This window comes from Rhinolophus ferrumequinum, chromosome 16 (assembly GCF_004115265.2).
Source record: "Rhinolophus ferrumequinum isolate MPI-CBG mRhiFer1 chromosome 16, mRhiFer1_v1.p, whole genome shotgun sequence".
In the NCBI taxonomy this organism is placed as follows: Eukaryota; Metazoa; Chordata; class Mammalia; order Chiroptera; family Rhinolophidae; genus Rhinolophus; species Rhinolophus ferrumequinum.
In genome coordinates, this window is record NC_046299.1 from 61,641,923 (window position 1) to 61,655,422 (window position 13,500).

Sequence of the window (13,500 nt, forward strand, 5' to 3'; positions counted from 1 at the left end):
TCCCCTTCTCAGCTTTCAGAAGCATCTTCCGGGGTGTGTTCTGCCTGGTCCTGCAAATAAGTGGGGAGGTTAGTCCTTCCCCCTGGGCCTTAGCACACACAAGCTTGGTTCACTCACCAGCAGAAGGCAGGGGGACTTGGGATTTTGAGAACTCTGTTGGGAGTCTTAGGGGCTCTCCTGCAGCTACTGCAGGGTTTTGGGAAATCTGGAACAAGGGCCAAAGAGGAGGCTCCAGCCTGCTTCCTCCCTCATTCCCAGGCCCCCAACCAAGAAAGCAGTTTCCCCCCAACACCCGTAGACGTTGTGCCACCATCAGCCCCTCCCTCTGGGGTCTCTGGCTGTTCAGTGAAGGCTCTGGGACAAGGTTTCTGCTCAGGACTGGAGGGGAATAAGCCTCCTGCTCCTCTCCCTTTTCCTGACTTTAATTTCTGGAGGGTTGTCCTCACAGCCTCCCCCAAAATGCCCAATCTCCCCATGGCCACGGGAAGAGGGTGGGCATTTTCATATCACAAAATCCCAAGCAGCCTGTGGATCTTGGGGGTGGGTATGGGGGTGCAGTTGCTGCAGAGGTTCACCTCTGTTTGTGATCAAAGTTTGAAGTAGTGGCTGTGGCTCCTGGTCACAGCTGGGGCCCCAGGCTCACCCAAGTGGCCATCTGAGCAGAAGGGAGCATGCTTGTCCCCACCCTGAGTCCAGGCTGGTCACAGGTCTTGCTCCCCAAGGGGGCTCAGCCCCACTACCCTCTGTCCCCACTCCCAAGTTGGAAGCTGCACCCCCATACCTTGACTCATCTTGTTGACTGAGGGCAGCCACATCCTCCTCTTTCTCCCAGTTCGGTGGTACTCACGGTGAGGAGTCTAGGGTTTCTCTGAAGGCTGAGTCTCCCCAGAGGGGCTTCACACTTCCAAGTGTCTTACCCCAGCAGAGCCTGAGTTTGCCAATCCCTGGGCCCCAGCAGCCTGTGCACAGTGACAGCCTATACAGGCTTGTACACGTCCAGAGGTGCTTTCTCCTTCCTGTTGCTGTGTGGTGGGAAAGCTGGCAGTAATGCCGCGTGAGTGGTGTCAGGTGTTCTGTACCAGGCAGTGGCACTGGTGGCTAGAGGGCAAGTGTAAGTCTGCATCTTAGAGAACCCTGCAAACTGTCCCCTCACCTGTGGCTGCTCAGCCTCCTGGGTCTTTCACGCCCCACAGAGTCCCAGAGCATCCCACAAGTCTGCCCTTCCCTCCCTTCTTCTCCTCTGGGCCCTGGCTCCCTATGCTCTGATGATATCTCTGGTACCCGGTAGCAGGTAGCTTCCCTTCGAGGCTCTAGCGCCCATCTGTTGGCCGCCCAGGCAGAACCTAATCTCCAGAGACCCTGTATTTATAGGTGAGGCAGGGCGGGCTCCTGAACAGCCCAGGCATCAGCCGTGGATTTGGCTCCCATCCCAGGAAAGACCAGCACCTTAGCGAACTGCCCAGGTGGGCATAAACACTAGCCTCCTGCCAGATTCCCCACAGGACCTGCTCTAGTGAGTGCAGGAATGCTGTGGTTCCCAGCCTCCTCTGTCCTCTGAATAACAGAGCACCAATAGTGCCTCCATCTAAAAGCTGAGCCTCCATTTCAGAGAGGTCACCACAGCTTCCCTCTGACTTTAGGAAGGCATTCTGGGCACTCGTGGCTTGGAAGGTTCGGTCCACGTGTGGCAGCCCTGATGGGACTGGGAGTAGGAAAAGCCTAGCTTTGTCCTAGGCAGGGCTTGAATCTGTGAGGCATCTGGACCCCACTGCCTGGGTGTAACCATCCTGGAGGACCACAGTGTGTAGCCCAGACATTCCCTGGCCCCGCCTTGTGGCGCAACCATCTACAGGTGCAGTCGCTGTGTTTACCTGATGCTCACCTACATAAAGAATCTGCACCTCTCTGAGTCCCCAGGTCTTAAGGAGCAAAGTTGATCTGAGTGACGAGTTCACAGAGGGGTTGAAAGTGATGTTTGCCTTGCACACGTCTCTGCAGACAACATACAAACCCTCCCAAGTCCCTTCTCCATTGTGTAACCATCCGAGGTTCTCTTTCCTCTCCTCAACCCCCCTCCCCTTCCAACAGAGAACAGGACTCCCTGGTTCCTCCCTCTTCCCCCTGCGGTGTCCTCCTCCCTCCCTGTTCATATTCAGCTCTGTCCCCGCTCACGTGGCCCACTCCCATGGTGCCACATGACTCAGGACCTCTCTCGAAAGGAAGCCTTGTGAGGAGCACTGGGCAGCTATGGGTAGCAAGAGTTACCTGCATTTTGTGGATTTGTTTGTCCTCAGTGTTCGGCCAGCCTAGCAAGTTTGAAAACCACACCTGGAGAGACCAGGACAGCCCTAGGTACCCCCTGAGCAGCTGCTGTGGGTGTGCCAGGATCTCTCTGCCTTTCTGTCTTCACCTCTCTCTTCCTCTCTTCTTCGAGCTTCTCTCTGGCTGGCTGTGAATTTCCAAACAGCTCTAAGCAAAGCAGGCTCACTAGACTTGTGGCTCTCCAGAACCGTCCCTGTCCTGTCACTGAGCACTGATGCAATGGCTGGACAAAGTGGCTGCCTCTGTGTCCTGGTCAGGGGGTCTGTCTGGGATGGTCGATTGTTGCGACTTCCCTGCCGTCAGCAGGTCTGCGTGGGCCCTGCTGCAGGCCCTCTGTCCCTTCTCCCTGACCTCAGAGAGGCAGGTAGCGAAGATGCCGGCACTGAGAGCGTGGTTCTGATTCTGCGTGTCCGGATGGCTTTGGGCCTTTCATGATGAAGGGCCTTGGTTTCGTCTTGGTGTTAGGAAAGCTTGGACTCGACTCGTGGTTTTCAAATATGTTATCAGTGGGTGCCTTTTGTCCAACAGAGTCTTACACAGAGACCCAGTATGCAGGACTCAAGCTGTTTGTGGGGGCAAGTCCACCAGGTAATACAGATGCAGGAAGGTGGCCAGGTGTAAACGTGCAGACACGGGACTATTACCACGGAGAAATGTGACTGGCACTGTCCCATCCTCTGATTTCTAAAGATCTAGAGCTGATCTTCCTGATTTTTATATGCTGGCAATTTATTTATTAAACCTTTATTTTGAGATCATTGCAGATTGGCATGCCGTTGTAAGAAATAATACAGAGAGATCCTATGTACCCTTTACCCCCAATGGTAACATCTTGCAAAACTGCAGCACAACATCGCAACCAGGGTATTAACTCTGATACAGTCAAGTACAGACTATCTCCACAGCCCGAGCATCCCCCATGGTACCCTTTATAACCACAGCCACCTCCCTACAACACACCCTCTCCCTAACCTGTGGCAACCACTAATCTGTTATCTGTTCTCCGTTTCTATAATTTTGTCATTTTAAGAATGTTGTATAAATAGAATCATAAAGCCTGCGACCTCATGAGACTGGATTTTTCAGTCAGCCAGATTCCCTGGGGATTCATCCACGTTGCTGAGTGTACCAGTGGTTTGTTCATGTCTTTTTATTGCTGAGTGGTATTCTATGGTCTGGATGGAGCAATTAATTTCTAAAACGAGTTTTAAACATTGTCCAGGTTAAATACATGGCGTTTGTGGCTGGATGTGGCCTGGGCCAGCATCATGCCCCTCTCTGGAGGACGTTAGAGCTCCTCTAGCCTGGTGGGAAAGGCCGGGAGTGGTTCTAGGATTCTGGCATCTGTGTCACTGGCCTCCCCCAGGCATACCCTCTCCTCCATTTCTTTGTTTCTGGCTGCTCCTTGCCTGTTTTGTCCTTTGCCCTTGGCCCGGCAGGCTGTGGGTTGAATCGCAGAGGCCCTGCTGGTGGGAAGTAGCAGGAAGTCCTATCCCTCTGTATGTGTGCCACGGCCTTGTGAGTATGTGTGTGCACACGTGTGCCTGGCTGTGCTCAGGCCTCACAAGGCAGGGGCAGTTGGTGGTATTGGAAGACTTCTCTCTGGGGACAGAAAATGGTTGTCAGAGACTGGGGCAGCATAGGGAGGTGACAGGTCTGCTCACCAAGCCTTATCACAGGGACAGGTGTTTCTCCTTCTTTATGCCCAGCTAGGGGACAGAGACCATGCTAGGCCCACCTGCCTATGTGGTTCAGCCCGAGAGCTCACAGCCAAAGCAGCCCTGCCCAGCCCTAACGACACAGGCCAGGCAGAACCCAGAGGCCTCCCTTTGCCCAGCCTGCCCTCAGGCCCTCTAGCCAGGCTCCTTCTCCGTGGCCTCCCACTCAAGTCAGGGACTTTAGTCCCTCCATCCTGTTCCTTGGGACTCCGGTCTTGCCCTCAACCCAGGGCTGACCACTTGGAAAGTACCCCCTGGATGGCAAAGCCTCTCCAAGCCAAATTCTCCCCTCCTATACCCTCTGCCCCAGCTATCAGACAGGGGAATGGCGGACACATTCCCTAATCCCTTTCTTTCTTTCTCTCTTCTCTCTGTCTCTCTCTGTCTCTGTCTCTCTCTCTGTGCCACAGGGAAAGGTTTGAAACCGAACGTAACAGCCCACGTTTTGCCAAATTGCGCAACTGGCACCATGGCCTTTCAGCCCAAATCCTTAACGTTAAAAGTTAAAAGCTGTCTGGAGTCCCCCCCACCCCACTTCCTCCCCACAGATCTGGCATGTGAGCCCCATGGTGATGCTTGAGAATGTAGAGCTGTGCTGGGGGCATCTTAAATAGGCAAGTGCTGCAGTCTTGCTCTCTGCCCGCCCCCAGAGCTGACGGCCAAGGCCCAGCCCCGTGCTGACTGCACGCATCCATCCCCACCCTTCAGTGCAACCCTCACCACCCCCCAAACAGCCCAAGCCTCTGCTCTCCTGCCCAGGGCCTTAGCCATACATCAGAGAGGATGTGATGAGGCTTGCTGGCGTAACACCCCAGAACCAAGGGAAACAGAACATGCCACTGCTCAATTTCCTACCAACCTCAACTCCTGGGAGAGGCAGCCCAGCCTAGTGCCATCATGAAAGGAGTTGCCCATAGATTAGGGTCCTGGGAAGATGCTGACTCCTTGTCCCTACTTACTCCCTTGTTGCCCTCTGGAGCCCCAACAGCCTGGAACAGGGTTTTCTGCGGAGGAAATGGAAGTCCCAGGTAGATGAGGCAGAGGCCCCTCCTGGCTGTGGCGAGATTGGGCCATGTGCTCGCCTCTCTGTCCTGTGTGTGCTGGCTCCCTAGTTCTCTCTCCTGTACATATAAGCATGCTTGTTCTGAAATAAAGAGGATTTGAAATGAACCAAAGCAGCCCCAGTCATGCTGTACCACCTGAGAGAAGCATGTCTAAGACGAGGAGAGGACAGGCACATCCAGAAGAGGGTCGGGGGCAGTGCCCACTGGGGCTAGGACCCGGTGCAGTTCTGCCCTCCCCTGATTTCCTACCTCGAGGGAACTGCCTGAGCTGCAAGCTCAGGCTTGCAAACGGCGGGTGGGAGTCTGTGCTGTGGCCAGACGGGCAGCCTTAGCCTCCCACGGGGAAGTGTGTATCGGTGGGTACCTGAATGCTCCCTGCCTCGGCTCCCATACCCAGCTGCAACCAGCAGGCCAAGCCACCATTCCTCCCCATCAGAAAGCAAGCGACAAGCCCTCTCCCAGGGGGGTGCTGCTCATGCTCAGCTCTGCTCCAGGAGGTGGGCTCAGGGGTGCAGGAAGGCATGCCTGGACTAAGGAGAAGGCCACAGAGCTGCTGGGGTCCTGGGTGGGCCGGGGTCGTGGCGCAGGGGAGAAGAGGCGGAAGATGTGCCTGGTGGAGTCTTGCTCAGGTGGCAGGAAGGCAGAGAAGACCTCCAGCTGGGTCTTGCCCCTGGCCCCCACCTACCTGTGGCCTTGCCCTGGTCCTGAGCATTTAGGAAGGGCCAGGCTGGTAGGCTCATATCCTCTCCGCTTCCTGTCTACACATCAGCCTGGTCCCTGGTTGCAAGGACCACCAGCTGAGAACATGAAACCAACGACATTTAGCACATAAAGGCAGATGCTGAGGCCAATCCCTCAGAACTTCCCGCTGTGGCTGGACTGGGCCAGATCCTCACTCCCACTCCTGCTGTCTGGGCACAGGCTTTCTTTCTGCCTCCAGGGACCATGGCAATCCCATCTAGAAGGGCTGGCTAGGGAGATGGCTCTATCCTGCCCACCACCCTAAGGTGCTTCCCAGAACTCTCCACCAGCCTGTTCCACTTCGGCTTCCCATCTCTTCCTGCCTCTCGCAGTCTGACTCTAGAGCCAGGGCCAAGCAGGGCAAGCTGGCTGAGGCTCACCAGAGGTGACGGGGGTATGTGCCCCTGCCTACATGTAGGCATCCTGGAGCACACCCACATTTAGCTGAGCGTTTACTGGGGACTTTTAAGGTCCAATGGTGGGTTGTGGGGCTGGGGTCTGCCAGACAGAGCGAGGTCCCAGGCAGTCGTTGTTCAGAGGCTAGCAGAGGACCTGAGCCAATCAGGCAGAGCTGGTAGCCGCACAATCCCCTGGCCCTGGGCCCCAGCCTGTCAGAGCTGTCGTGAAGCTCTGGAAGGCTCTCATTTGCTTTCCAGCCTGCCTGGTGCCTCCCTGTGACCCCAGGCCCCTGCAGGCAGTGCCTCAGGTGGCCCCAGGCCAGGGGTCTGCATCATGCCCTCTGAAGTAAACAGGAAAGATGTCCTCATTTGGCATTCCGTGCCCATGGACATTAGTCAAGGTAGCATGCGTGGCTGCTGTGGGGGTCAAAGAAATCCGAAAGGGCTAATGTGGATGTAACTGACATGGTCCAAGGTTGCTCAGGTGAGATCCAGAGATGGGGAGCACCCTGCCCCCCCACCCCCCTCGACTGCAGGACCGGAAAAGGCTTCCTGGAAAAAAGCATCTGTGTGTCTGATCCTCAAGAACAGTTAGGATTGGGGCGTGTGCAGTTAGGGAAGGCTGGATAGGTACTCTAAGCAAGGGGAGCAGAGGTGCTGATGAGAAGAGGTGTCCCAGAACCCCGAGCCAATCATTTTGGCTGGAATGCAGGGACAGCAGAGGATGTTTTGGTTATTAGTGGTCCAGAGCTGGGATGTTGGCTATTGGATTTGACTGGATTCTGAAGGCAATGCTGAACTAGCGAAGACTGCAGGGCATCGTTCACACTGCAGCTATGGGGACTGCTGTGCACGGTGCTCCAACGGTGTCATTCACATAGACTACGTGTTAAAGGGCCCCTGGAGTTATGCAGTGCAGTGCAGCGGCCCTGCTGCAAAGTGACATGGTCAGGTCTGCCCTAAGCAATAGCCATCAGGCTGCAAGATGAAACGCCAGCTAGGTGGGTGGCAGGGGGCACAATTTCAAGAGCAACCATCTGATTGGTGTTCTGTCATTATCCAACCTACGGAGATGTTCATATTCCATTCTTGTAACTAACACAAATAGCACCATCACCCCAATAATGGCACCCACCCCCCAACACTATCAATTACAACACCTCCACCACCACCGACAGTTCCCACCTGAGCCCAGTGATCACATAATCCAAGACCCAGCACCACCACCAATACAAGGCCTTTCCATACACATCATTGCCATCAATAAAAGCATCAACCAAGGGCCACCACAGCAGAACAGGGCACAGGGTTGGCACACTCCACCTTAATGCCAACTGGGTTGAAGGAAGAGATGGGCTGAAAAGGGCACAGTAGCCAGGCTGTGTTTCTCGTCTGGCCACACGCTCCCCATGCAGCCATGAGCAGTTGAATATAGTTGGTTTGGTTTGGATTTTGCTTATATAAGTGAATTATGACTGACGCAGGAGGCAGCTATAGAATCCTAAACCAGGCTGAAGTGATTTCACGAGCACTGTCCTTAGGACTGAAGCCAGGCCAAGTAAGTTCTCTTCATGCTGGCTCTCTGAGACACCCTCCTTGGGTTTTGGGGGCTCATGAAACTTCAGGCAGGAACTGGCCTAGACAAAATCCTTCAGGATGCCCTTCAGTGCTGCCCGTACTCCCCTAGGCCCCGGCAGCTTGGTGTCTGCAGACCATGGTCCTAGAGAGGACGCCACTCAGCAAGATCCCCAAGGGCGTGTTCACGTGCACGCCCTTTGTCCTGGCCCTGAAGTAGCTCATGAGTTTTCCTAGGACCCACATCCAACTCCAACTTCACCACCACCACCACCACCATATTCCAGGGTTCATTTGGAGCAATGTCTGGGGACAGTACCAGGTACACTGGTCTGACAGGGAATTGGAGCAAAGGGGACAGGCAAAGCCAGCTTCCTATTTGTCCGGCAGCCCAGGCATTATCATCACTCCTGTGTTGAGTGGTGTCCTCAGTTCCCAGAAGCCCACGGGGTCAGGGAGAAGCAAATAACAGAGACTGGGTGTCCTCTGTCAGCATGGGCCTTCGTGGGCCATACTTGCCCATGCTCTGAGGACGCTCTAGCAGCCAGCTCAGCCATATGGCTTCAGGACCTGCAGCTACTTCTCTGAGGTAGCTGCTTCACGGGAGTAGCTTCCAGAAGCCAGGTTCTTTCTTGGAGGATGAGTGAGTGGCCTCATAGAAAGGCCAGGGCTGGGCACTGCTGCAGGCCTAAGAACTGGGCTCCCTCTGAACTACCACTAAGCTGGGAAAGGGCTGGTCCTTGTCCATCCTGGATGCTTCCCACACAATCTCAGAGAAGAGTATTGCTCCATCTCATGGGGCAGTCAGCCCACAACCGTGCCAATTCCCCAGCTTGCTTCTTCCCCAGCCCTCTCACATGCCTTTCTCTGCCATACACCATGCTAGATGGAGGAGAGCACCTCGGCGATGCTTTGGTAAACAGTCCCTGGCCCTCTGGCATCCCCGTCTGGAACAGACCTCTGTAGCACCTTGTTACTCAAAGTGTGGTCCGTGGACCAGCAGTATCAGCATCACCTGGGAGCTTGTTAGACTCTCAGCCTCACCCAGACCTACTGAACCAGAAGCTGCATTTTAGCAAGATTCCCAGGCAACTTGTCTGCCTATTAAAGTCTGAGAAGTGTTACAGTGATTAGGGCTCACACCCTCCTCTGGTACTTGGCAGCTGTGTGATGTTTTAGCAGAGACTCAGTCTCTCTGGACCTCAGGTTCCTCATCTATAAAATCAGGATCTCGATACTAACCTCCCAGCAAGGTTGAAAGGATCAAATGGAGTGATGCTTAACCAGCTGTTAGCACCAGGCCTGCCATGTGGTAAGCCTGCACAGAGGGAAGATGATTATTCCACTTCTTTCAAATAAGAATAGTACCTTTTGTTGGGGAAAGATTATACTTGCCTGACTGTAAGAAGTTTCTTTCTTCCTCCCTGAACGGCCACTTGTGGTACTGGGTAAGGCTTCAAATCCAAACACCCCTCAGTCAGCTCCTGCTGTCACCACCGACGTCCTAGGAGCTTCAGCCATGCAATTCTCTGTGCCCATTCCCTCATTTGGTACATAGAGTCGCTGATATCCACATCAGAGGGCAGTTGTGAGACACTGCAGATGTGTACCTCATAGTGCCAAGTCAGAACATGAATTACATAGCATGGGGACAGCCATTCCCACTTGCAGGAGCTGCCATGTCCTGTTGCTGTTGTAGCAAGTACAAATCTTAATCCAATGACCTGGATGAACAAAGAATGTGCATATCTTTGCTTTCCTGTCATTTAATTTGTATTCTCTGCCCCGTTTCACAGGTGGCAGAAATGTAATCCCATCAACCCAGGTTTTGATGCTCCTCTCTTGCTTGGAATGTTTTGGGGAAGAGGCACATACATAATAGCAAGGCGGGTAGGGTGGGGCATCCGGGCACCTGGTCCTTGATCGTGGTCCACCTGTGCTGGCATCTGGGGGAATATCTCCATCCATCTGGTCACGCTGGCCCACACTGGCAGCAGTCACCCCTTTTGTTCCCAATTACAGGGCCTTTCAGATGCGCAGGCACTCAGGACCATGCCCAGGTCACCGTGGGTGTATGGAAAACCCTCTATAGCTGCTCGGGCTCAGGATAGCCTGGGGAGCTTTGGGCTGTCTGGGGTCCGCCTGCCCCTTCACCAAGGACATGGAGACGCTGGGGTCCTGCAATCTCCCCAGAGTTTACGCAGAAAGAGGACACAGCTGCCTCTATTCTCAAACCCTGCCACCACCACGTTGCCACTTTTCTGGTCTAGATAACGTTGATCTCCCTGGGATGATAGCTTTTATCTTCCAAATGAATTGTGAGTGCAAAGTCCTTCGCAGGCCAAAGCTCAGGCTCTCACCGTTCCAGAGCCAAGCTCTTGACCCTTAAATATCTGACCTCTGCTTTTCTCATCCATCATACCTTCTCAAAGGCAATGTGTGCCTCTGACTCAATGGAGAAAGGAGAAAGAGAAACAGGATTGGTTGATAATTCAATCTACTTTTCCATCACACTGTGTTTTTGTAATACCTACTCAGACAGAAAAATTAGGAAGTACACAAAAGTGGGTGGGGGAAATGTCGCCAGGCTTGAGAATAATTTTGATGTAACTGATCCTTCTTGTGGTCTGAGCCCTTCTCTCTTGGGGTCCAGTGCGGGGGTGGTGGTGGGGGGCTCTTTCCCTGAGCCTGGGGATATGCCTTCTGGAAGATCCTGCTCTGTTTGCAGTACTGATGGTGCCGTCTGCCCAGCCTGCCTCTGCTGCATCCACCCCTCCACCCCATGTAGAGGGATCCCCTTGACCTGTTGTCTTTCTCGATCCCGCCTCATCAGCACCCCTATTGAGCATGCTCCAGTGTGCACCAGCCAGGCCGCCACCCCGCTGCTGCCCGCTTCTGCCCAGCCACCTGTTGCTGCCTCTCCCAGCGCAGCCTCGCCACCCCTGGCCGCTGCCCATGCTGCCACCACCTCTGCCGCAGCCCCTGCCTCAAGCGCTGCAGACACTCCAAGGTAACTGGCCCACAGGTGCCGGCCCTAGCCGTGGGGAAGGGAGACAGGAAAGGCATCACCATGGGTCCATCTGTTGGCAGCTGTGTCTGGCCCTCGGAAAGGCCCGTCCAAGGTGGTTAGCAGCCCGGGGCCCCAGGAAAGGCAAGCACTGCTTGCTGCAGAGAGTAAAGGGGAGTGCACTGTAGGGCTGAGGACAGACACAGGGATGCGTGCTGCCCTGCCCTCCATGCTCTAGTGAGAGCGGTAAAAGACACACACACACACACACACACACACACACACACACACACACATACACACATAACAAAGCGAGATGGTGTGGGAAGTCTGTGTTCTGGAACTGTAATTAGGGAGAATGAAAGTTGTCCCTATGGGAAGTCAAGGAAGGCCCATGGAGGAGGGAGCATTGGCCTGGGTACAGAAGGCAGCTCAGATATTTAGCGACTAACTTGCCCTTGTCCCTTAGCCTCTCTTCTCGATGGAGAAGCACCCTAGAGACACCTGGTGCAGTGGGATTTAAATCTCTACTCCACCATTTACTGTCTATAATCATCAGAAAGTGACTCAACTTTTCTGAACCTCAGTTTCCTCATCTGCTAAGACATTTAATGCAACATCTATTTTATAGGGTTGGAATAGAAAAACTGTACATAAAACAACTAGCACATAAAATGCTCTCCTAGACTACAAGTTACTGCTTTCCAGCCTGCCCTCCTGGATACCCAGCAAAGGTGGGGGCAGGGTGTGAGAGGGGTGCAGGAGGTGCTGGGAGATGGAGTGGCCAGGCAGTGTGACAGGCTGGGCACCCAGCTCTTTCTGGGTGCGTGGAGCTATCAAGTTGGCATTAGGGTCAGAGCCAGCTTTCTCAGTCTCCCATGCTCCCCTTCCAGGGTTTTGCTGGAAAGGACATGCCTCTCTGAGTCAGGATGCATAGGTCCCTGGTGCAGTCTGACGTGGACAAAGGGTGGGCAGAGTCGCCCACAGGCTTGTGGGCTGCACCCCCACCCCCAGGGCTGCACAATGACCCAGGTGGTGCTGAGCTCAGCCTTTCCCCAGCCCAACTCAAGCCTCAAGCTTGCCCAGGCCTCCAGGGGTTGTTCTATCCTCACTTCCTGGCCCCTCTGCACACCGCAGTCTCTTCAAGTAAGGGCACAAAGAAGAACCTTAGAGGAGGGTAAGAAATGTCTCTGTTGCTGAGTGGGAAGATGCCTCCCCAGTTTGGATGAGGGAGCTCTAGATGCTGTGGCCCTGTTCAAGGGCAGGCTCCAGCACCCTACTCCAGGCCTCTGTGTCCTGGGGCCCTCGGGACTCCCTCAACAGGGCAAACCCTTCCCTCACTTTACCTTGCAAAGACAGATGAGGCCTGGGTGCAAGTTGGAGAGGGACCTGGAATACTCCCCGCACCAGGCTGGAGCAGAAGGGATCAGGGGACCACACTCGGGGCCCTGCTACGTCTCCTTCTTGCACGAGGGCTGGATGGAGCTAGAGGAAGCAAGTGGGAGGCAGATGGCCACCCAGCCTTTCATCGGAAAATGGCCTCAGAATTCTTGCTGGATGTCTTAAGCCTCTGCTTCCTCCCTCAACACCAAACGTGACACAGGACCTGTTGCTCCTGGGATGCTAGGAAAGCATCCTCCACTGGCGGGGAAGTCTGGCTAACACACACTGAGTTGGCCTTCTCCCACCACAGTGGCAGCGGGGCACCCTGTAGGCGCTGCCTCTTCCTCTTCCATTGAGGCCCCTACTCCACTGGTCTTAGCAGGGGTTGATCTGAGAAAGGCAGGCAGGCAGGCCCCGGGAGGGGTGACAATGGCCTCATTCAACCAGAAACATGGCAACGTGGCAGGGCAAGTCTGCACACCGCCCATGTCTGGGATGCTGGCTGTCTGAGGCTCCTTCCACCTCCGCACTGTCTGGGACAGCACCACACGCCTTTCTCCATCTTGGCAGTAGGTTCTTAGCTTGGGCCTCTCCCTGCCAGAGCCCTAGAGAGGAAGGTACATCCTTATCCTGTAACTCTGCCCAGAATGATGCACAGGCCCTGGGCCCATGGGGAACAGGTGGAAGGAAGGCAGGAAGCCATGGGCTGGTGAGGAGCAGAATATTTCCAGAGGCTCACTTCTCTAGCACACCATCAACGACCCATTGCCCTTGGTGTGGTCACGTAGTCCCTGTTGGGATCTGAAAGATGCAGGGAGAGAACAGGGACATGTTCTGTAAGGTGTATACTAGTTTTAAATGCAAAAACAAATTGGGGGTTCCACAGACAAATGAAACTGGGAAACACTGGATCAGACAAAGTTTAATGGGCTGCTGAACCGCAAGAGTTCTTGGAGCCTTTAGCTCTCCAAGAGGAGAGGCCAAGTACAGCATTTCCTGAGGGCAATGAACTGGGATGCCTTTTTTTCCCATCTCTTTGGTCCCATGGTCCCTGGATCACAAGTAGGAAAAGACTGTTCTAGGCCTCCTGGCAGTAAACCCAGCGAGAAGCAGGCAACAGGAATTCTATACGGAAGAGAAGCACGTGTGTATGCGTGTGTGCATGCGTGTGCGTGTGTGTTGGGGAGGAGTCTCCTGCCTTTTCATGAGCCCTCCCTGGAGCACTCTTGCCCAGAAACCTGAGACTTTGCTGCTCTCTCCAGCAACAATAGAAAGGGCTGGGGGTGGGGGCC

The 13,500-nt window shown here is 54.5% G+C and overlaps 1 protein-coding gene across 3 annotated transcripts in view; it reads left to right on the plus strand.

Moving 5' to 3' along the window:
* Window positions 1-13,500, plus strand: part of LDB3 (LIM domain binding 3) — a 61,465-nt gene that overhangs the window by 24,522 nt on the left and 23,443 nt on the right. Inside the window, exon 9 of one of the 3 annotated variants that reach the window (XM_033130733.1) lies at window positions 4,451-5,210. The exons of the other annotated variants lie outside the window; for them this stretch is intronic. Coding sequence (XP_032986624.1) covers window positions 4,451-4,547 — 97 coding nt within the window. The 3' untranslated portion in view covers window positions 4,548-5,210. Of the gene's footprint in view, window positions 1-4,450; window positions 5,211-13,500 lie in introns of those variants that run through there. 3 annotated transcript variants of the gene reach the window in all.